The sequence below is a fragment of the Haliotis asinina genome, chromosome 9 (assembly GCF_037392515.1).
Source record: "Haliotis asinina isolate JCU_RB_2024 chromosome 9, JCU_Hal_asi_v2, whole genome shotgun sequence".
Classification (NCBI taxonomy): Eukaryota; Metazoa; Mollusca; class Gastropoda; order Lepetellida; family Haliotidae; genus Haliotis; species Haliotis asinina.
In genome coordinates, this window is record NC_090288.1 from 22,883,642 (window position 1) to 22,909,117 (window position 25,476).

Genomic DNA, 25,476 nt, shown 5'->3' on the forward strand with positions numbered 1-25,476 from the left:
TCATAGTGATGTTCTGTTTGTAAAGCAGCGTAATCGTCTCCCCACACTGACACTGTAAACATCATTCGAGAAGCTGTTTCTTTCAATGTTGCATAATTCTTTCTGTGTTTTTTTGATAATGTTGATCAGACAATTCCTTTCTTTCACTGCATACATTCTGAGGGAGAGCTGACTGTACAATGGCTGAAGTGACATGAATTGGTTGTTATATAGAAGATTGTCAGTTTGAAAAACTATGGTGATTAATATTTATTCATAGTTGCTCACGTCTAACCTTTCTTGGTATCCCTGGGTTCAGACACCATGTGCATATAGTTACAGTGTGGAGACAGTCTGAAGTGTTCAGTCATGGGATCATCATCAGGTTTCCATTGATGTACACGAAGCCTACATTTGAAGCAGTAGACTTTATCAGATTCTCCTGTGTAAATAAATCCTGCTTCACCCATGGCTTTTGGCGACTGTTCCATTTGAACAGTCCAGTTGTTGAACGACTTCAGTCTGTCACTAAACTTATGACCATACTCCTCAGTTTAACGCTCGGTTTCAACACAGTCTGCAAGCACATCATTGAACCGTCCGCACACATCCATGGTTCTGTTCAACTTAAGTGAAATGATGTAAACACTCATAGAGAGACGAATATATCATTTTAGTCCTACTTCTGTGACTGTTGTAAGTAGACTGTACATACTTCATCATCAAGAAATATGTTTGTGCGTAAACGTCCATAGCGTTCATCAGCATGGGGCGAAGCATCCAAAACAAGATACCCATATTGTTTTCTCCCAACTGCATCTTGGAAGGATTTCATAAAATATTTAATTTGTCCTGAAAATATTTGCGATGCCAAAATTCTGTATTCATGTGCTGAACGCGGGTTAGACAGCAGAACAAAGTAATGGGTGTTTAGAGACATGGTTCTGTTACATTCGCCTTTAGGAAAGGCTGACTGTTGAATGTTAATGACAGTAATTCCCAGATGATGAGATAGTGTGGTATAAAGATGTAAGAACAGAGGTTTCTTGCAAATGTCTTGCATGAAGTCATCTACTACCAGTACACACCATTTATCGGATTCCAAGGAATATGATTTTAACTCCTCTTCCGTGGGTAGTGCATCTTTAAATCGAATGTTGGGAATCGTCCTCTTAAGTTTGCTGTAGACATCCTGCCACATAGCATAGCAATACACAATCAGGTTGGGTGGTGGATCGAACATGCAGCTAGCTTGTTTTAAGAGCTGTGCAACCCAAAAGGTTTTCCCACTTGAAGATCCTCCCACAACCGATATTGTAGTAGGAGTTTGAAATGGTAACACACATTCTCCCATGATGTATTCAGATCGCTCTTTAGCACAGAACTGTACTACTGGGCTTGATACCATCGTATCTATACACAACACAAACCTAATCTCATCTACACTCATTTTATTGATTTTTTCACACATAGATATAACATCCATTACAATCTAGACAAGAAGCAGAGTAGTATTTGAAATAATTACAAACATATTCAGATACAAAGGCGTCATTCCACATGAAGTTGTGTACATCAAACTGATGAAGTATATGGTTTAGAGTCTGGTGTGCTTTAAATTTACATAAGACATAGTACAAACAATAGAACCCACACACATTTGAATTCACAGATTGTAACCGGTGATTGCTGTGTAAGTAAGAACCAGCATAAGTCTTTAAATAGCGATCAGATGTAACATCAACAGGATCTGCTAAACTATCGAAGAATTCTGCTGTATTGTTTTTAAAGTACATAGCAACCCATTGACGACCACTGTTCTGATTGGTCTAAGTATTCACTATAAGTCATACACCTTGTCTTTGCATGAAAGGTGCGATTATAGGAAGCGTGTCTCTGGCATACACCCCCAAGACATGAGTCTGTAAGGTTGAATCACACTGAAGGGCGCACATCAACTGTGAAGCTTTCATCTCTGTGTTTACTTGATGAAGACGTTTCGCGCTTGATCGATTTCGATGGTGGAGTTTCTTTCACTGAGAATGATGCAGCTCAGGGTTTTGGTTAGTGCAGCTTTGAACTCGATTTCCAACTGCACATTTCCAGTCTTCACCAGATTGAGGTACTCAGATTCTCCACACACCTCTTCCAGTTCAAAGACAAACAGTGCATTTCCTAACAAAAATTCTCCCCTGGATATGAAATTTCCTCAATTTTCTCTCCAAAACCCCATGCCATCAAACATGTTTACGTAGCTGTTCACATCATCAGCTTGAGTTTGACATCCAGGTACAGTGACACCATTCACATAGAGACTGACAGTTTTGAGCATGCTGGATTGAAAGTTGAAAGGATTCTTGTCATATGATCCATTCAACTCTTGCTTTCCACAAAGCCGATGATGTAACGATTAGCAATGGGGTTGGACACATTATCAATGGTATGCGTCAGTTGAAAAACAGGGATGCTGTTGACCTTGACCTCAGACTTGGTGAAAGGGTAGAGTGCATTGGAGTTATTTTGGAACAGGGTGTTGTGAGCTAGAATCAGCGCCAGTTTGACTTTGAGTTTGCATACTTGGAGATAAGCATTGAGTAGCTCAATTGTATACTCTTGGTTGGCTTTACCGCTCATCAAACAGTAAGTAGGTGATGATCTGTACAATTTCAAAGTCAAATCTACTCCATTGATTAAATGTCTTTTCATGGTAAACACATCTTCATACAAAGGTCCAGACATGGTCAGTTCATTGCTCTTCTTGATGAAGGTACCACGTTCAGTCAAACCGTAATTGGCTCCAGTGACACAATCAGTTGTTTCAATGGCATCATTATCTTCACCCTCATCTTTGTAAGCTTAGTGATTGTTGGTCGAAGACACCAACTGGTTCTGCATATACACTGAAATTTGAGAAAACTGTGCCTGCAAAAGCAAATTGACAGGTGCCACGTGTTCGTCTGCATCCAATACCGATCCATCTGCCACATACTAGACAACTCGGCAGACGTTGTCATTACGTTTATTGTGTGTCGTCTGCAGTCGATAACATAGCACTGTAAGGTAACTGGCGAGATCGCGTACTAGTCGATAACATACATTACATCCCTCTTTGTTTGGAGCTGATAAAGCGTGTAGACAACATAACTTAACAGCATAACTTGCATGCAAATGTCTAAAACATCATTAAACTCTGACTGGAATACTCAAAATAAACTTAGGCTTTTAGAGTCTTGCCTGAGACGTTATATTACCAATGTAATAAATTAAGAGTCACTTTCCTTTGGCACCTATGGAATACACAAATAAAAAAATCAGTTTCTCAACTGCAAATGTCACTTTAACAAGAAGTTACAACAATGAGTCAGTCAATCAAAGAATTCATAAATCCAAACGATTTGGCGGCTTGCTGACTCTACCACTCCTAGTGACTACTACTGGCACAGTCTCTGGGGATTTGAGTGGGGTTTTAACATATGTCTGATCTGACACATCAGTCTGACGTGTCTGTGTTGTCACAGGATTCATTGCAGGAGACACATGTACATTCAAGTTTCTCCGAGCACTGGGTGGAGGTAGGAGCTCATGAGTGGGTAGTCTACAGAGCTTGGTGCCCTGTGTGTGAGCTGTCTCAGTTGAGGGTCTTAGATGACTCCTGTTTCTTCTGTACTTCCGGTTGTTGTGCTCTATGACATATGATCGTGGAGAGGCATGATGAGCAACAACTTTAGCTGGAAGCCACTTGTTGGTACCCGGTAGAGGAGCCATTCTAACGGGATCACCTGGAGAGAGAGCTTTGAGATCAAAACTTGCCTTCTGATTGTGATACCACTTTTGTCTCTCCTTCGCCCCGTTCAGACAAAGAGTGACATCCTTCCTGTCATAGGCTTTTGGCAGCAGCAGTTCTCTGGACACAGGTATCTTGTTCCTGGGTCGTCTTCCCATAGACAGTTGAGCAGGTGAGAGTCCACATGACTCCAGTGGTGTCGAGCGATAGTCTAGCAGAACAAGTTGCTTATCACTTGATTTCTTCCAAAGTCTCTTCACTGTCTGGATCGCTCGTTCAACTTCACCATTAGACTGGGGGTAATTGGATGAAGACGTCACGTGTTGAATATTATAATCTTCACAAAACTGAGCAAATTCTCTGGAGGAGAATTGAGGACCATTATCAGACCTCAACTTCTCAGGAATTCCATGTCTGCAGATCTGACTTTTGAGAGTTTCTATGGTAGTTCTGCAGCTCATATCTGCAAGTCTGTCAACTTCAATGAATCGAGAGAAATAACCTGCTGTAAGAAGGTACGGTTTGCCTTCAAAGTCAAAGATGTCACTTGCGATTTCACACCATGGATAGGCAGGAGTTTTACTTGGCATCAATGTCTCTGACTTCTGTTTGTTCTGGAACTCATTACACTTCACACAGTCTTTGACTAGACTCTCTATTTGGGCAGTCATTCCAGGCCAAAACAAAGCTTCTCGAGCTCGTTGTTTGCATTTGCTGATGCCAAGGTGGGAAGCATGGATTTGCTTCATCATATCAGCTCTCATGCTGGGAGGAACAACAATGCGCATACCTTTGTATACAATTCCGTCCAATATGGAGAGTTCATCTCTCTGGTTCCAGTACTCTCTTAGGCAATGAGGTACTTCATACCTAGTGTCTGGCCAACCTTTCTGAATGATTGAGTGAAGTTCGTTCAACTCATCAGCTGTACACTTCTGAAACTGTTGGTACCTTGTCGGCGCAACAGCAATGTAGTCAACCATATTGACTAATGTATTGACTAATGGATGTCAACTTCCTGGTCTGGTAAATTTGCGCGGCTCAAAGCGTCACCAACAGGAATTTCGTTTCCAGGTCTGTACATTACATTCAGATCATAAGGCTGCAGCTTCAGCAACATGGACTGTAGTCTCATTGGCGCAGCAAGTAGTGGCTTACTGAAAATAGCCTGTAGCGGCTTGTGATCAGTCTCTACAGATACTGGGCGGCCAAAGATGTAGTAATGGAATTTTCTGCAGCTGTGAACGATTGCAAGCATCTCCTTTTCAATTTGGGCATAGCATTTTTCTGTGTCAGTGAGTGCCCTTGAGGAGAAAGCTACAGGATGCCCATCTTGCAGGAGTACTGTTCCCACCGCATAGCTACTGGCATCACACTGGATCACAACTGGTTTCTTGTGGTCAAATCTAGCTAACACTGGAGCTGAACTACACAGTTCTTTCATTTTTTTTTTCAGGTTCTGTTGTGGCTTTTCCCAAAAGAAGTCAACTTCTTTCTTGATGACCTCACGTAGTGGTGCATCTTCATCACTGAGACTAGGCAGGAACTTTCCCAGGTACTGAGTCATTCCAAGGAAACGTCTCACGTCACCTTTTGACTCTGGAACAGGCATCTCTTTTAGAGCCCTCACTTTACTTGGATCAGCCTCCAAGCCATCTTGTGTAACAATATGACCAGCATATTTCACTCTGGTCTGTTTTACTTAGCACTTTTCAAAGTTCATCTTCAGATTGAAGTCAGCTGCCCTCTTGTTGACTTCTTTCATGATCCGATCATGATCTGCCTCAGTCTTTCCACTGATCAAAATGTCATCCATGATAGCTCTTGCACCTACAATTCCGTCCAGCATAGTATCCATAATACGCTGAAATATTTCAGGTGCTGATTTGATTCCGAATGGCAATCTGAGCCATCTAAATCATCCGATAGGGCTGTTGAATGTGGTTATGAGACTGGATTCATAGTCGAGACAAATCTGGAGAAATCCTGACTTTGCATCAAGAACAGAGAATATCCTGGCTTCAGGAAACGATGACACTACTTCCTCTACTGTGGGTATTGGATAGTGTTCTCTGCGTATTGCCACATTCAAGTCCTTAGGGTCAAGGCATATCCTCACTTTGTCACCCTTGACCACCGTGACCATAGAGCTCACCCAATCAGTTGGCTCTGTTACTCTGGCTATTTGTCCATTCGCTTCCATTTCATGTAGCTTGGACGTGATTTTTTCCACTAAGGCCTTTGGTTGCCGTCTCGGTCCATGTACTACAGGGGGTACAGTAGGATCAATATTCAGGTGATAGGTTCCTGGAAGAGTTCCTGTGGTAGACTTCAACTCAGGATATTTGTCAATCTCTTGAGCTCTTCACAGACATCTTCTGACAATAGTGGTTTCTGATCCAGGTGAATGACATAAAATGGAACATTCACTGTTTTGTCCTTGTACACAACAGGCAAGGTAACCTTACCTTCAACTTCAAGTGAATGAAGTGTGTAGCTTTTGAAGCATTTGTCAGTCTTCACTAGTGGAAGTTTTAGGCCCATTTCAACATAAGTTTGATATGGCATGAGTGATTTATCTGCCCCTGTGTCAATCTGCACACCCAGGTTTCTACCACAAACACTGACATCTATCCACCATTTCTTATCATTGGACTCAACAGCATGCACTAAGTGTGAGTATTCATCTGAAGAATAGTCATATTCATCATTTTCTTCAACTTTTGAACATGATTTTCTGGCTTCACTGCTACATGCTACATTGTTTACCTCATCAAGTCTAGTTTTGCACATTTTAGCAAAGTGACCAAATAACTTACACTTAGAACATTTGGAACTTTTAGCAGGACATTTCTTGTGAGTAGCTTGATACCCACATCTGCTACAAATGTCCGATTTAGAATGTCTTTCACATGTTTTGGGTTTCTGTGTCCCATGTTTCCTACCCGCTTTGGGTTGTTTCTTCATGTACACTCTATTTACCTTGGGGTCTTCATCACCAATGGTTGCCATACTTTGTAGTGATGCTTCATAATTCTGACCTATCTGAATAGCAGCATCAAGAGTGAGATCGTCACCTTTATCCAGACACTTCTCTCTAACTGAATCATGATAAGCTCTAAGAACAATGGCATCTCGAAGCATTCTATCTGAATCAGTATAGCCACAATCTTTTACTAGAAGCTTCAAATCAGTCACAAAATTGTCGAACCTTTCATTCTGTTCTTGTTTGCGCCTGTTGAATATCACTGTTGACCTAATCTGATTCTTCTTAGGTGCTACATATTGGTCATACTTTCCAAAAACACCATTCAAAGTTTCGTTTTCTGCAGGATTATCACCTTCAGCAGCGGTCCATGTAAATGTTTCATACACTTCTCTTCCCTTGGCACCGATATAAGTCATTAAATAGTTCACTTTCTGTAATTCAGTTTTACCTGACAGAGGCCCGTTGAACGTAAATTGACAATGTTGTTTGAAACTTTTCCATTCACGCTCTAAATCAACAGCTTCCCAGTTCATCTGAGGCCTATTGCTTTCACTAGTTGCCATGTTTATAGTTCATTGACAAGAAAGCTTCGAAGATTTTTACTAGAATCACTTCTACGTACTCAATGTAGCACAGGCTGGTAATTTCGTGAACATGCGGTCGAGCGAACTGTTGCTTCTATTTATGATTTCGGAGCATAACAGTTCATAAACAACTTGCCGTTTTGTTCTTTAGAGATCTAGACTCCTTTGTCTGGGTCGTCAAACTTCAAATTGTTAGTTTGAAAGTTGTAATTGCCGACTTCTGACACCATGTCACATACTAGACAACTCGGCAGACGTTGTCATTACGTTTATTGTGTGTCATCTGCAGTCGATAACATAGCACTGTAAGGTAACTGGCGAGATCGCGTACTAGTCGATAACATACATTACACCATCCACATGGATGACTTTGAGTTTTACGTGCAGTTTTGTTCAATGTAATCACTACCCGAATTGGATATGTGAAATTCCAATGGAGAAGAGTCATTGATTTGACTGAGCGGGCGTACATCTACAAAATAGTGTTGCTGGATACTGGTCTGATATGGAGGTATGGTAAATAGGTTGAACGAATCCGGTACCAACTCTTCAAAATTTTTGCTATTCAATAAAGACATGATGCTCAACTGAAGATGTCATTTTCTTTCACAGGAGTACACTTGAGTGCTTTAGCTGTCTTGGAGGCGATGTTACTTGTCTGACATATCCTCTTGGTTGTGGCAATCTGTTCACCTGCAGTTCTTTTTGAAGACCTATGGCGCTTCTCTTGGCATCCGCTGTCTCCACAACACTTTGTTGTTCTGAAGTCATCTGCAGTTCGATTTTGGGTTCTTCTGGTTGAGAATAAGATCAGTGAGATGGAATAACTTTAGGGAGAGCTTTTCCATTCACAACATGAGAAGTACCTGTCATGTGTTTCTTGAAGTAATTCTGCCATTTGCTATAATCTGGGATATAGAGAGGGAGGGAATCCATGTTCAGTCAGCAAAGGGATAACGTCTCAAGTGAAGTGTTGTATAAGTCTGCCCTTTCAAGAATGACAATGGTGTTCCACTGCTCGCTTTTATACAGATTTCAATGTCAGGTGACTCTTTGACCATCACATGGATACTGTATTCATTAGCAAAGGAAAAGTTGGGTCCATTCCTCAGATCAATGCGTCTTAACAGTGGTAACTGGGTATTACCCACCAGGGAACTATCGCACAGGTTACACAGTATATCTACACAAGGATTGTTCACATGAGTGAGGTCCATCTTTCCAAAGTTTAACTCGGATAAAGACATGACCCCAAATCCATCAAACACCAGTCTTTGATTGAGCTTAATGCGAAAATGATAAGGGCTGTTATCCTTGAAATAATAATTTTTTGTGTCAGAACTCTTGAGAAACACATATTTCTCCATCATAGGTTTTTCAGTTGACTTTCTTCCACATATGAATCAAAAGAACTAGGCCAACCTAACCAACAAACCAAAACATACGCTTTTCCTCTTATGCATTTCTTCTTTAAGATCTTTTCCACTTTCCACTCAATATTGTCTCCTTTGTTAACCTTTTGCAGTTCGGCAGTGTAAAAACTCCCTGTAATAAGTTCACCGTGAAAATCTTTAATTCTGTACAGAGGTATGTCTTGTTTTTTTAAACGTTCTGTTACTTTGAAAAGTTCTTCCGTCCACTTCAGATTAAGTTCTTTGCTGAACGGTTTGCTCAGGTATGGGATGCGAACAAGATCACAAACTTTATATCTGTATTTCTTTATCACTTGACCTTTTTTTTTCCTTTGACTTCAACAAAGGTTTGACATACAAGTGTTGCCAAACTTTCAATTCATTGCTTTTATTGACTTGGGCAAGTTATAGAAGGGGTAAAAACGAATGTGGGGTGTTATTGTAGTTGTACACCAAATCAGGTAGAACACTGAGACAATGCTTGGTGTTCTTACGTGTCATGTAACGTGTGATCAACGACTTCAGTGTTCTGTTGAAGCGTTCCACATAATTACTTCTAATGTTTTCGTTGCATGCAATAGTAATGGTAATATTTTGTTTTTCCAAAACAGATTTGAACACTTCCTTAAACTCACTACCACCAACTACACATACTTTTCATGGTTTCCTTTCTTGAAGTATTTTTTTAAAGGCTTTCAACACGGACTCTGGACTTTCATTTTCCAAGGAAAGGACAAAAGTAAACCTCAGTATGTCAATATCGACAAGCAAATACCATATACCCTCATTTTCTTTGCTGTATCCTGAAAGATCAGCAAAGTCCACATCCCACATTTCGTCCATGGAATTCACTGACTTTCATCCTTTTAAATCTATGCTTGACTGGTTTGTGTATACTGTAAGGATCTTGGTTGTTGACAAACCATTTCACCTTCCTGAGCTTGACATCAGGTTGAGGTGTTGTCTTCCATACCTGTCGGAATTTGGATGGACCATAGTAGGCTCCTGGGTTGTGAGGGTCATAATAATACTTTTCTAATGCTTTTTCGTGCCTCTCTGACAATACCCTGTTCATCTTTTGTGAACTCACACATGTACTAAATGAAACCAGTTGTAACAGGCAATATATAATATGAAGGTACGAATAGGAAGGAACATATGCTTTAATTAATAGAATTCATTCATTCATATATACATTCACAATTATTGAAAACGATTTTCTAACAACAGCATCTTAACCACACATTGCTTCAGATCATGAAGCCACTCTGATGTTTTAAAATGAGTGTCCCGATAGTCTTTGCAATGGTATGAAACTATGTTCACGTAATTCAGAGATGAGTCATCACTAAACACTTCCAGCCATTTATCAGTCACGTGTTCATCATTTATTTCACTCATGGCCGTCAGGAAAAGACCATTAACGTGATCCTGTTCTAGCATGTCCTTACATGTATGCACCAGTTCTCCCTCAGGTTCAAACATACATCCAAAACACAAATCACAGGATAACCGTCTAAGAATCTTAGTTCCAAAGTGTAACACAAAGTGAGAGTTCTGCATGCTTTATGTGATTTACACTGTCCACTTCGTCAACACACAAGAACAGTTTTCTTGTCTTCTTGATGATGATTCTTTTCGCTGACCTAGAATCATCTTGAAACTTTCTCTTAGCATCCTTGACACATTCACTGTGATCTTGAAACCATTCGTTAGATTGCATGACAACTGTTTCGTCCAAGCTGTGTGATGATTGTAGAACTTGCTTCCAGGAATAGAATGCTGCTTTACCATTCAGTTGACTGTAAACAAAAATTTAACACTTTTCACTCACAAGAAGTTTGTCCATAAGCTCTTGCCTGACCTCCATCAAAGCTTTTCCCAACCAGTTTTGTCCCTTCCAGTTAGATGGATTTAATAGCTTGGGATCGTGAAGAGAGAGTCCAACACCCCACCATCTATCATATGGACTGGCTTCAGCTAATATTTTTGTGGAGGTGTTCATTAATGCATGTTGAAGAGTGGAAGGCTGAGTAAACTTAGCCAGGGTAACTTTCTTCACAACATGGTAGCTCACTACATCCCATTTGTGTTGAATAAAGTTTTTCACACATCTTCCTAATCTCTTCTGCATAACAGCAGAAGAGGCTCTTAAAATGTTTTGAGCTGTAACCACATCGCCAAACGTCATTGCCTTCATGTACATATAATACTACTCAGCACAGTTGAAGATTTTACCATCAACTTCAATCCTAACAGGATAGCGCTGGCTAAATGGTAAAGATTTTGTATAAAGGAATACGAACCGATCTGTAACTCCTGTTTCCATGATGTCTGTTCAGCAAAGGCACACCTTGTCTGTTGCTTGTACTCAGTTGGAATAACATTTCTGTAAGCAGTGATGGATGCGAGCATGCGCACACCTATTGGTGAATTCAAACTATGAATCAAACTCAAAATCATCATCGCTCATTGGTAGAGTTATAAACGTACTGGAACGTGTGTTTTTAAAAAAGAATGTGAAAGGGATGACTAATCATGACATGGCACTATTCAAAGATTTAAGTTTCATCATCCAGTCATGCTACCCCTGGTTTGTTGATTCTATATATAGAGTACACCGTGGACTGGGTATCAACTGGTCATGCCACCCTGTCGTGACTGTTCTGTATAAACAACTTATTTGAATAAACAGCATTCCAATCGTTTTGTAACAAATAACCATCAACTATAGCGTGAAACATCCATTGATAATTTCTCATTAAAAATCATTAACTTCTTTTTATCATGGTGATATTATGTATCACTATGCTTAATGAAGCTGATGTGATTAGATAATGTCACATGTGGCTATTTTGGGATGAAATGTGGGTCAAATGAGGGATGAGGGATAAATGAGGGATGAGGGATTTACGGTCACTGGTTTCGTTGTCTTTGCTAATTGGAGCACGAAATGAGGGATGTGGGTCATGGGCTATTGTTTTAGCTACTTACTGCATTGTTTTACCATTGTTTTAACATAGTTTTTATTGTCTGTGCTGTAGAGTGAAATTTATATCTACTCCTATACTCCATTACATTACTTTGTATTCTGCGACTTAGCGGCCCTCTGGCTGCTTAGTTTCTTTTTTATGTAAAAGGGATTCAGAAATAAAATTTAAATTTAAAAAAACTCACACAATGATATGAGAGGGACAATTTGTTTAAGTATGTCTCATGTCTTATATACAAAGAATACATACACATATGTTAAGAAAATACGTATGTACAAGCTGCCAAAGGTTTACAAGAGAAAGTGCAATAAAATTATGTAAAACGTTGCATGTATGATATGTATTCGCGCTTGCTTTCTTTCAGCATATATCTTTACAACACAATTAAACAATCAGGACTGGCTTGTATGATGAGAGAGTTTCCTGTAATCCCTGAAACCTGTCAGGGATATCAGGCAATCAGCATGGGGTTTCAGGTGTTGAGCAGTGAAGGGGCTCTCGGGCTTAATGAGTTAAGGTAGCTAATGTGAAAATCTTTACAAATTGTATGTATTATCTCAAAACTGAACTGATGTTTTTGATGGTGGTTAGAGACATTTGGTTTCAGTGGGGAAGAAATGAAGGAGTTTATGGTATTTTAAGCCAGAATAAACAAAAAATACAGTTACTTTCACATTTTGATGTTACATGCCCTGTTGCATCGAGCTGGATTTGCAGTAATGTTAAATATATTATTGTGATTGGGTTTTTTTAAATATAGAGACAGATATAAAACATCTCCATCATTTCTAGAGGTCATAAAATGCATTTTTTTGTGTCTGTTTTTTCAAGTACTTTTTGCCATGTGCAGAATTCATAGGTTTTCAAGATCAGGACATATCAGAGACAAAGTAGATTTCATTCTCTGTGCCTCTTTTACAAAGAAAAAACTTTTCTTAAGCTGTCAACTTAATCTCCAAACATTAGTACAAAAAGGTATTTATTGTTTAAGAAGACATTTAAATGATGTGTAACATTCATAATGTTACCTTCATTTATATTTGAATTGTTATTGTAACATATTGCTCTGTTATAAATTTATTCCAATTTAACATTTTTATCTTTATCTTACAGATTACTTTCATTTTGTAGGTTTTGTCAAGTGTTCTAAAACTGTTCATCATGTTCTCACATGAACACCTCAGCCACTTGGAGGATGCCTTCTATCAACAAGACAAGGACAAGAGTGGCGTTTTGACTGCTGATGAGATGAAATTCTGTTTGAAAGAAGCAGGGCTGAGGCTCACATCAGTAAGAAATGTTTACATGACTTTGACAGCAGCTTGCAAATGTGCAAAAATTTTCAAGATATGTGTTTTCTAATCAATATACTGAACTTTTCTCCTAGTTTCTTCATGACATTGATTACAAAATGCACTCATTCTGCTAAGTGCAAAATCCAGCATTTTCTTGTTTACCTTGTAAATTGCAAACCACAGAAGAAGGGATGTATGTAAACATGGATTATGGATTCTCACATGTTTTTCATGGCTTAGGGACCATCCCCTATCTGTTTGGAACACATTGTTATGGTCCTCTTCTAGAAGTTGGTGAGTCCAAAATGAAACCTTCAACTTTATTTCAGTGTAGATTCTTACATCGTTACCAAGCTAAAAGTGACTACAACCAACAGCAGATTAACATTAACAACAGTATGTCATAGAATAACAAGTGGTACTTAATAAGCCATTCTCCAGGTTTGCGATGAAAGTTTGTTTAGAGTGATGTCCCTTTAGAAAACCACATGACCGCAGGCAAACTGTCAAAACAAACAGCTGTCAAATTTTGTAACGTGTTTGACCATGCACCTACCACTATCTGACGTGTACACCGAGAGAAGTTGAAGATGCCTCACCACCACTGTTGCTATGGCTTGTGCAAGACTTATAACAGGTACAAGGATCGCCATGATGTGGAAAACGTATTTTTTGTTCCTTTTCCGAAGCCAAAAAGTCTACCATAGAAATGTTTGAGGTGGACAAGGGCCTGTGGTCGAGAGGGATTTGATGTGAAAAGCATCATGAGGCACACCTACATTTGTTCCAAACACTTCGTAGGTGAGTTTTTTTGGTGAATATGCTACTCTTCTCTGTTTGTTTGCGTCAGGTGAAAGTGAAAATTGTACATGTATCGTCAATGCAAATGATTAATTTCTCGCACAACGAAAAAAAAGAAAACCTGAGTCACAGATCTATAAGTGGTCACATGTTGTAATATAATGCACCTATGCATAGTGTTAAACTGCTGTTTCAGTGCTTGTGTTAACTATAACTGATTTATAAGTATCCTGTCAGGTGGCCGTGGACCAACCGTAGATTTCCTCGACCCAGTCCCGGTAACCTCCACGCCCTCGAAGCCCAGACCACCACCTTGTCAAAGACAGGCTGACCCAGTGGCTTCAGACACTCCTTGCAAAAAGAGAATTGTAGAGGATGATGTCTTACCAACCAAATGTATGTATGTTTAAAAAAAAAATTAACTTTAGCATGTTGCCTTACAATTAATGCATTCTCTTGTTCTGGACTGAATCCTCTTTGTGTGATAATTTTACATACTTGTATATGCTCTATGTTAATATTCTTTCGGTCTAATTATGTTCATATTATTTAACAGGTGAAATTCAAACGGGCATGGACATTGTTGGTCCAATGACAGCTCTTGGTGATCACGCCTTCTGCACTGTCAAATCTGCTACTGATGCCTCTACACAAAGAAATCTGTGTTTTGATTACATCAGCACATACACAGATGATATGATGCAGAACCCCAAGATGCTGACAAAAAAATTAACAATGGATAACATCACTAAAAACAACAAAAACAGCAAGTTTTACACTGGTAAATATATTACAAATATAAAGAAATACCTTAAAGTGTTTGGTTGCTTGCTCTCCAAAAGGTTCATTTACTTTTGTTTCAAAATTATGGTCAGGCAGCATTTCAGATAGGAAGATAGTTCAGCAATCTGAATTCTTAGATTTACTCTCTGAACATGATGACATCATGGCTGATAGAGGCTTTTTAATTAAGAGATCTGTTAGCCTTTAAAAAAGGCATCTCTCAACATACCACCATTTTCTCATGGGAGACAACTCAGTTCAGTAGCAGTTACCAAAACTAGGAGAATAGCAAATGCTAGAATACATGTTGAGAGAGCTATTGGTAGACTGAAAGAATATAAACTATTACAGGGTGTAATTCCTTTGAAAATGAAAGGTTCTCTTTGTCAGTGTGTGAATGTAGCAGCTTCACTGTGTAACATAGACATTGTTCTTGCTAAACAGATTTTCGGTTCACTCAAAAGAAATACATGTACCTCATACAGTAAAAAGGAAGTTTCAGTCAGAGCTGACAAAAGTCTTTATCTTTTTTACTTGTTTAAAGTCTGCAACAAATGAAGGAAGCAATTGTTTTACATAAATAGATTTGATTTTTCTGATCATAGACTCAAAGAATTGTTCATGAAAAGGTACATTAACATGTATACCTTTCCTTGTGTAAATGACCAAATCACAGGACTGAAATAAATATATGCCTAATTGGCCTTGAATTTGATAATAATAATCACTGTCATCTTTAAGGTGCCAATTACCATCTTTCAGGTAACGCCCCTATGATGTGCAGCACTTTTAGGATCACAGTCTCACAAAGCCCATGGACATTTAATTTCTAACAGTTTGTTTTGATGATTTTCTTTGCATTGACATTCCCCTGTACCATCCACTGAAGTAGCAAGGAAAGGATTTTCCTTATCAATCAATAAACCTTTTATTTTCACAGATAATTTTTTATGTCTAATTCTTTCAATCTGTTTGTACATTTCTTTGCCCTTGCTTTCCCTTTTCCTTCCCCACACAATAGCAGATGGTACATTGCTAATGTCAGTGCTAAGACTGTCATAGCGCAAACATTTCACTAACTTTGAGCAATCAATGTTATTGTTCTTTTCAAAAGCATCTGCCCTGGTGCAAACACGTTTAAAATTTGAAGTAGACATCATGCCTTTTCTCATAACTGACCATGTAGGATTCTCACTCTGCCCTATTGTTTCATGTTCAATGTAAATAATGTCATCAGGACAATATTTCAGTCTATCAATAATGTCCTCAGAAATGTCAGAACCAGGAGGGAACTCAAGGGCCTCTAGCTTCTTGAGTAGGGACATAGCAACACATTCCTCATTAATTTTCATTGCTTGAATCTCTGTGTCAGTGGGATCAAGGAGGCTCTCCAAGGCACAAGCCTCAGGATTGTCTGCAAATGTGAAAGTTTTGGATAAGTTACATAATACATATACATGTATAATATAATTCACTTGCGTTACATCTCGTGCTGTACACTGAAAACTGTCCTTTTCTGTCATGATTCCACATTTGAAGTGTTATCCCATATATGCATTAAGTGCACTGTTTTACAGATAGATATTCACTGATTTCACCTTTTCCAAAACCTTTTATATGAATACTTAACATTTTCATGCTTAAGTTACATGTCACATGTTGCAAACTGAAATAGAAATATTTCAGTCATTGAGGCTGCAAAATTGGCCACCTGTTCAAGTGATGGATTTGATCTGTCACTTATTGGTCGAGGATCAAAATTATCCAGGCCATAGTCACTGCGTGTGTCAGCAAGCATTTGTCCATAACTGCAACACAGTACAGATTGGTTATTTATATAGCGAAATAAAAAATATTTCCATTTATTTCCTGTTGTTTGTAATTTATTTAAAACCAGATGATGTTGTAGATTATTGACCACTCACAGACTAATTTATTGAAAATCCCCATATATCCTTTTTTCTTTTTGTACCTGATTTTCTTGACTTTCAGGTGACCCATTGGCACAGGCTCATCATGAGGTCTTGGTCTTTTGGTCCAAATGGAAGGGCCATCAGTGATGCTCTTTTTCTCAAAAGTTTCAATTTACAAAAGTGTTGCTGCTATATGTCTGCAAGCTCCATCAGAACTGCAATATGTGAAAAGAATATGCATAAAGTTTTTTTTTCAGGATAAAGGTTACTTCAACAAATATTGTATATGTAATATATGTAATCTTCATGAGCAACATCAATAACTACTTTCACAGTACTCTGACTACGTCTACATAAATATTAGGAACTTACTATGAACTTGGCTATGATCCACTGAAACATGGATATAAATACACATTGTTTCCAAGAGTTTGGGACTGGTTGTTTCTTTGCAAACTGAAGACAGTTGGGAAGTTTGGCTTTAACGGTATTTAGTCTTGTTTAAGCTTTATGCTATGTAGTCAAAAACAGACAATCCATTTAATTTTAAGGATCATTATGAGTGTTTTAAGGACACCAAGATCACTTACCTTCCTGGACACTGACAGTAAGCAGTCTTATTGTCAACATTCATTTTGTCCACAGCAATCCATAGGTTGTAGAACTCAGACTTTAAGTAGGTCTTGTCCCATTGTGTTGGCTTCACAGATGCTTTAAAAATTCCAAAGGTGTCAGTAGCATCAACATACTCTACACTGCTGACATTCCCATCAGCATATAAACGATAGTCTTGAAAAGATTTGTAAGCACGGAGCTTCTTTCTGTCATAATCGGGCCTGAACGACACCAAGTAATTAAATACGTCATATATTCCAATTTCCAGGGATTGTGACAAATTGTTAGAGTAGCCGGGTATAAGGAAGGGATCAGAATTAATGTTCAGGTGTGATAGTGTTTAGGATGTGCAGCTTACACTGGAAACATCATGCAAGACGGCATATTCAAGTTGACAACACACTCGCACAAAGTGATCAATTCGCGACGAATGTAGCCTGTAAATGTCACACCACGCTCTTTCAAATACATTTTCAACTGTTGTCCAGTCTTTGACGAGAACATACTTGATACTTTCTTCAAATAATGATCGCATGCCAAAGGTAAACAATATCGTCTGTCGACAAAACAAACGGAACGTCAACCTGACAGCCGATGTTTACATGTCATCATGCCTGCGGTCACATGTCACAAAGGGTAGATAACTCTAAACGTAAAACTGGAAAATGCCTTATTGGAAAAGGCCAGTAGGGAACTAAAACAACAAATGGCACCAGTGATGAAGCCATTGAAGAGGAAGAATAAGTAGTAACAACAGACACAATGCTTAGATAGTCTGTAGTTTGATTAGTTCTTCATAGGTCAGTGATATGTGGTATCTTTGATCTCTGTTGATGCAAGGTTTGTGGCAGTGGATTTCAATAGCTTCCAACAGTTTTCATTTTGGTGAAGTCCTGATATTTTAATACATGACACGTTTTATGGATAACAACTTTTTTTTATTCTTTACACAATATTTCAGAGCAAATTCTTGATCTCTCATCACATCCCCATTGAGGGATTGGTCACACATAGCAAATCTTAGCATTCTTGTGAGTGAGTTTATCCTTCAGTGTCAAATCAATGGGGGCACGGTACGACAAAGCTTCCCTGATTTCACAATGGGCCACAAAATATGATATAGTAAACTCACCAAAGTCTTAGTGCGAGAGAGAATCAACTATGCAGAATGTAAACACAGGGATCGGTCTGACAGCTGTTAATGTAGGTCAGCAGTTGATGATTCTTGGCAATGATGTAACTCCAATGAATGTGTGTCCCTCCAACATGTCAACCAGCCTTTTTATATATATACTCAGTCATTTCCCAAAAGTTTGAGCACCTATGGTCATCGCCAACACTGTAGAATGCCCTCGAAGCAATGTCTCTCAGAAATAAACAAACTGGAAGTGAAGGGCAGATAATTTCCGGATATGTCTGCTGCCAAAATCCTAAAAATGCGGATCATCTATCACACGAAATGAGACCCACCATATTTATTATTCAAAACACTATGTTCCATGGATCCCACAAACGTCCTTTCATGCTGCTGAGAGCCGTGAAAATGGAAAAGTGAACCACAACAGAACCAAATCATTTTTGTCGAGGCATTGCAAGAAGTTAACAGTAGGCACCATCACAGAACTCATACTCTCTGTTTTAGATATCAAACGTAATCCAGTAAGAATAGATTACCTCAGTGTGACACTGCACATAAAACAACCATGACTTGTGTCCTTAGAAGAGATATGCAATTGAGAAAATGCACCAACCTAGCCATCTACGATCTCTGGGACATCTCTGGAGATTTGATATAGCTTTACAACTAAAAAACAACATTTACAACCAAGCAGCCAGCAACAACAAAAACCTAGGTGATTTCACTGATACTGCAGGAGTGGTCAGCAACACATGGTACAACCTCGTCTGCAACGACAAGGATTGTTGCGCAGTGGAATTGTTAAACAAATTTTGTAAGTACTAAATATGAAGAAAAAAAGAAATCTTCTCAACTAAACGGTAACCAAACAATGATATTGCCACTCTGACCACCAAACTAAAAAATGACACCTTTTTCCACTCCGTCCACCAAACTAAATATTGACACCTTTTATGACTGTCCACCAAACTAAGTTGACTAGATAAATTATCTGAATTTACACAACTGTTTCGAATTATGAACAATGCCCGAATATGGCAACTATTTGTCTTAATTCACAACAGTGCAGACTCACACTCTATTTTTTCGACCCTATCGCTTGCCGTCCAAAGCGCATCTACACGACCCTGCACATGCAAAAAACTCAAAAATGCACGAGACGTGATGGTTGCGTTTTTATGCGATGTTCATGTTTCTTGAAAAGGTGTGTTTTGGCTATTGTTTCTCACACATCAAAATCATGAACTAATGTAACTGACATTTTCTTCAGAACATACCACCCCCCGCTGACAAGACCCTGGTCTTTCAGAAAGACGTCTATATACATCTGAGCTAAATGTGTAGAACTACTGAAGTTGAAGTGTACACGTGGGTGACCTATTCTGGATTCCACTCCAATGGACAAAGCTTAGTAACAGGTCTAGTCAACACCGACTTCCCCACTTGAACATCCACTACTCTGACATGTCCATCTCTGCTTGGATATATCTTGACAATTTTACCAAGCGGCCAACTTCCTCTTGGAGAATCAGGACTAACAATAATGACAACGTCATTTGTGCTTAAGTCCTTACTTGTTGCCTGCCATTTCTTGCGAACATTGAGAGTGGGTAACCACTCTTTCAACCATCTTTTCCATATATGCCTCAGTAATTCCTGCACACGCCTCCACCGTTTATGAGGATTAAAGTCTCGTTGATCAGCCTCAGGTGCAAAAGGACCGCCACATTGCCCATGTAGGAAATGATTTGGTGTTATGGGCAACATATCATTTGGATGTGCGCTCTGATATGTTAGTGGTCGAGAATTCAACAACGCCTCAACACCAACAAAGGTGGTCATCAGTTCTTCATCTGTTACTTCTCCAGACTTGAGAACAGCATAAATTGCCCTTTTTGCTGATTTAATCAAAGATTCGAAGATTCCACCAAAATGTGGAGCATGTGGTGGATTAAACTTCCACAAGACCTTTTTGCTTGCTAACGATGCTTTTAGATCATCTCCATCGAGATTAGAAATGAGCTGCCTCAGTTCCTTTACGGCTCCCACAAAGTTAGTACCGTTATCAGATATGACTTCATTTGGCATTCCTCTTCTGTGTGCCATACGAGAGAAAGCGTTCAGGAAGGAGTCCGTGTCTAAACCGTAAGCTATCTCCAGGTGTACCGCTCGAGTTGATAGACACGTGAATAAACACAGATACCGTTTCTGTCTACTTTCCCCTCTACCTTGTTTTGTTAGAAATGGACCAGCAAAGTCTACTCCTGTCTGAGCAAAAGGTCTCATCGAACATTTAACCCTGACGCTTGGCAAATCTGCCATTATCTGTGTAGCAGGCTTGGTTTTCTGACGTCTACACCAAGCACACTGATGTTCCCAACTACGAATCTCTTCACGAGCTGCTATAATCCAAAACCTACTTGACAATGCAGCCAATGTGTAGTTGGTTCCCATATGACAACAATCCTCGTGGAACTGTTTCACAATCAACATTGTTACCCAGTGACCTCTAGGAAGTATGACTGGAAAACGTGACTCATAGGAAAGGTCCTCGGCATATCTGAGTCTTCCACCTGATCTGATCAGTCCAGAATCGTCTAAAAATGGATGTAAACTCAATAGTTTACTCAAGTTAGGAAGTTGTTTTCCTTTTGTCAAAGCTGAGTATTCTTCAGTAAATGCTTCTTTCTGAGCGTTCAGAAGAATTAGTGTTTCAGCATCCTGTATCTCATCGGCTTCAAGCTCGCCAGATTTTCTAGTTCCTCCAGAAGAAACATTGTGAACAAACCGAAGTACCCAGGCAGTAACTCTGCACAATCTCTTTCAATGTGAATATCTTGATGGGTCTAAGCACCAGGTCATCAATGTAGCAGCCCCACCTGCTACCATTGTAAAATCTGACTGACATCCTTTGCGTCTTTCTAACTGTTCATTGATTTTCAAGTTCCTTTGATTTGGCCACTCCTTCTCATCTTGTTTTATAAACTCTGGACCTTGAAGCCATTCCTTTTTATTTAATGCTTCAACATGTGCTCCTCTTGTGAGAATGTCAGCAGCATTCTGGCTGGTTGGTACATACTTCCACTGACTTGGTTGTGTATTGTCCTGTATGAACCCAACTCTGTTTGCAACAAAAGGCTTAAGGTTTCTGCTTTGATTTTTAATCCAACATAAGACATTTTCACTGTCTGACCAAAATTTCACTGATTTTGGAGAAACAGCTAGAGCCTCTGTGACAATCAGTGTCAGTCGTACACCAAGAACAGCTGCAAGCAGTTCCAACCTAGGAATGCTCATTGCTTTTAATGGAGCAACTCTGCTTTTGGAAGCTACTAGAGTGCTAGACCTGCCTTGGCTGGAAAGATTACTTACACAATAGATGACTGCACCAAATGCTTCTTGAGAAGCGTCTACGAATACATGCAACTGCTGGTCACTTGTAGCTTGATTTAAATCTATCCCTCTCGGAAATCTGAGTGAAGAAAGCAGCTGCACTTCATTGTACCACTTCCATGTTTTTGCTTCAAGATGAGGATTCATTTTATCATCCCATCCGAGTCCAGCAAGCCACATTTGCTGGAGTAAGACTTTTGCTCTCACTACAAATGGTGCTATTAATCCTAACGGATCAAAAACTTTGGCAATTTCTCTAAGAAAGGATCTCTTTGTCACTGTCAGCATTTTCTTGTTTGAACTACAACCAAAGTTAAATTCGTCAGTTTCAGCACACCAGACAAGTCCTAAGGTTTTGACCGATGGCAATTCATCTGTCAATATGCTCACTTCCTTCAACCTGTCTTCCACCGGAATTTCATTTAAAACATTCTTTGAATTTGATAGCCATTTTCTGGCATGCATACCTGCTGTTTCCCAAAGATTCATAAGCTGGTTGTAAAGCTCTAAAGCATCAGTGTCAGTTTGAACAGAATCTATACTGTCGTCCATGTAAGTTGATTTAACAACTGTTGTAGATGCCATAGTCAAATCTGTTTCATGTAATTTGGCATGTTCCTGTGTGATGTACTGAGCCAGGAAAGGTGAGCAGTTTATCCCAAACACTACTCTAGAGAATTCATAAACATCAGGAGGTTTGTCCTGATCATTTGATCGCCAAAGAAACCTGAAGTATGGACGGTCACACTCTGCAATCTCAATTTGTAAATACATCTCCTCTACGTCACAGATAAGTCCAACTGGATATCTTCTAAATCTCAACAGTATTTCAAACAGGTCATTTTGCACTTTGGGACCCTGGTGAATAACATCATTCAGGGATATGCCACTACATTTTGCAGATGCGTCAAATACCAGCCTGACTTTTGTTGTTGCTCTATCCATATTCACCACAGGAAAATGAGGTAAGTACCATTTGGATTTACTGATTTCCTCCTCTGGAACTTTTCTGATATAATTCTTTTCAAGGTATTTAGCTATGACGTTTTCATATGCTTCTAAAATTGTATCATTTTTTGACAATTTTTTCTCTGTATCTTTCAAACATTTCAATGCCATCTCATAATTGTCGGGCAAGATTTCAGGATCCAATTTCCAAGGAATGCCTACTTTGTATCGCTCATTTGTGTAGATAAGGGATGTTTTAACAGCTTAAATTGCATCCTCATCTTCAGGGCTTAACTTGGGTGTTGCAGCAGCAACTTCTTCAGTTTCCCAAAACCTCTGAACAAGTTCATCGAGACAGTCATCTGCACACCCAACATCAGCATGCTGAACATAGCATACATGTGACGTCTGGTTCTGGGATGCACATCCTTTTGGAACAATCCCAACACATGTCCAACCTAAAGGTGAGAGCCTTGCACCTGGTTCCCCAGGTAGTCCATACAGTTCTTTTTGAGAACTGTGCAACTCGATATAATCCATTCCTATGAGGATGTCTATTACTGGTGGTGAAGCTGGTTTAGGAAAATCAACATGTTCCAAATGTTTCCAGTTTTCACTGATCTTTTCCCAGTTCACAGCAGGTAATGATCCTGTCACTTTAGTTGTCGTCAACGCCTTCATTGGCATTTTTACTGATCCATTAAAACACTTTCAAGGTCAAAGTGAACACACCGACTACTAAACGTCTCAGTTTTGCTATTCAAAACGCTAACAGAGATCTGCTGATATCTACCTTGAAGACCTAGTTGACTAGCAATGTCCTCATTAATGTAAGTTTGAGTACTGGCGTCATCCAACAGAGCATTGACCTTTATTTCAGAAGTGCCATTCTTTAAGACAACCGGTACAGTCCTAAGTGCATAGGTCTTAACTTGGTTTTTGATAGCTGACATTGTAACAGATGAAAATTGTTCTATACTACCTGATGTTTGGTTAACATCAACTTGTAACGTTTTTTTGTTGCTATGAAGTAAACGATTATGCGTTGCCTCACACCCATCAACATTACATTTTTCCCACTGTTGACAATGTTTCCCAACATGGCCTTTGTCTAAACATCGAAAACACAGTTGCAGGCGTTTTACCGTTTCCCATCTGTTGACAACATCAAGAGCTTTCAGTTTACGACACTGTGAAGTTGTATGGTTTTGCATTTGACATACATTACACTGGAGGGTTTTCTCATTTTTTGTTCCAAAGTAAACACCTTTGTGTGTACGTGAACAGGATTGTCCGCTCCTTGATTTTTCAGAAACACCATATTTAACCTCTGATGCTATTGTCTGAAATTCAGATTCCCTGACTACCCATTCTCGCAGAGTTTCCACTGACTCTTGTCTTTGTGATTCGAACACCCATCTCTGAAAGTGAACTAACATTGATTCTGTTAGTTTTGTCTTTAATACAGAGAGCAGACAGCCGTCTCCCAACTCCTCTATCTTATCGTTGTCTCGTAGGCTTACAACCATGACATCCAACAAGTCGGCAAATCATTCCAAATCCTTTGCATTTCCTTTCCTAACAGGTTTGAAATTGTAAATTTCTTCCATTTTTAGAGCTATCTCCCTCCGCTTACCGCCATATCGCCTATCAAGTTTTTCTAACGCTATGTCATAAGCGTAAGCACTGTGTCCTAATCTATTGACCAATGCTAGGGCTTCTCCTGACAAATATTGTTTCAATTGGAGCAACTTGTATTCACCTGTTGCAGCGGCTTTGTCCACACATGCCATAAATGCTGCTCTCCAGCTTTCATATTCTTGAACTTTACCCGAGAATACAGGAATTGAAACTCTTTTCAGTTGTTTCCACATGTCTCGCCCAATTCCAGTATTTTCAGATTTATCTGTCACAACCTTTAGTGTACCAGGAGCTACGGTTTCTGTTGGCTTTACATAATCACCATGCTTTGAAACCTGATCATCCGACTTAACTTCTTGAACCGAATCATGATCCTTGCAAAACAACCTACTCATACCCTCTCTCAGACTACCTGCTGATGTACTAGCAGTGTTGTTCAAGTATACTAAAGCCTTGTTTACGGCAGTTTCACTTTCTTCTTCAATTGGTTCAATCTCTTTAATGGTTTTGTCAAACTTTTCTAGATCATCACTTTCTTGGTAAGCTTCAGCTAAGCTTACAATAACACCAACAGTCTTGCTTTGTAGTGATGCGACCTTGTCAATGTAATCTCTTATTGCCTGTCTTGATGGTAGTTCTTGTTCAACTAAAGCTAACAACTGATTTTTAGCTTTTGTGAGTGCTGTTTTCGAACTGGTCTTTTCACGTTTAAGTTTAATTATTTGTAACGTGAGGATAGCACTCTTACTATCGGCCTCTGGTTTAGCCATGATTTTCAAAACAAAATATTGAAAAACAACACTATCTATGCAAGAAAAGAATACCTAACAACTTACCTGAATAAACAAACTCAGCTCCGAAATACAGAGCAGTAACCACGCTCTGCTACCAAAATTTGTTGCGCAGTGGAATTGTTAAACAAATTTTGTAAGTACTAAATATGAAGAAAAAAAGAAATCTTCTCAAGTAAACGGTAACCAAACAATGATATTGCCACTCTGACCACCAAACTAAAAAATGACACCTTTTTCCACTCCGTCCACCAAACTAAATATTGACACCTTTTATGACTGTCCACCAAACTAAGTTGACTAGATAAATTATCTGAATTTACACAACTGTTTCGAATTATGAACAATGCCCGAATATGGCAACTATTTGTCTTAATTCACAACAGTGCAGACTCACACTCTATTTTTTCGACCCTA

At 39.2% G+C, this 25,476-nt stretch overlaps 1 protein-coding gene across 1 annotated transcript in view; it reads left to right on the forward strand.

Annotated features, from left to right (window-relative positions):
* Window positions 1-25,476, forward strand: part of LOC137297168 (leucine-rich repeat-containing protein 74B-like) — a 614,612-nt gene that overhangs the window by 488,021 nt on the left and 101,115 nt on the right. Inside the window, exon 13 of the mRNA XM_067829182.1 lies at window positions 12,873-13,031. Coding sequence (XP_067685283.1) covers window positions 12,873-13,031 — 159 coding nt within the window. The remainder of the gene's footprint in view (window positions 1-12,872; window positions 13,032-25,476) is intronic.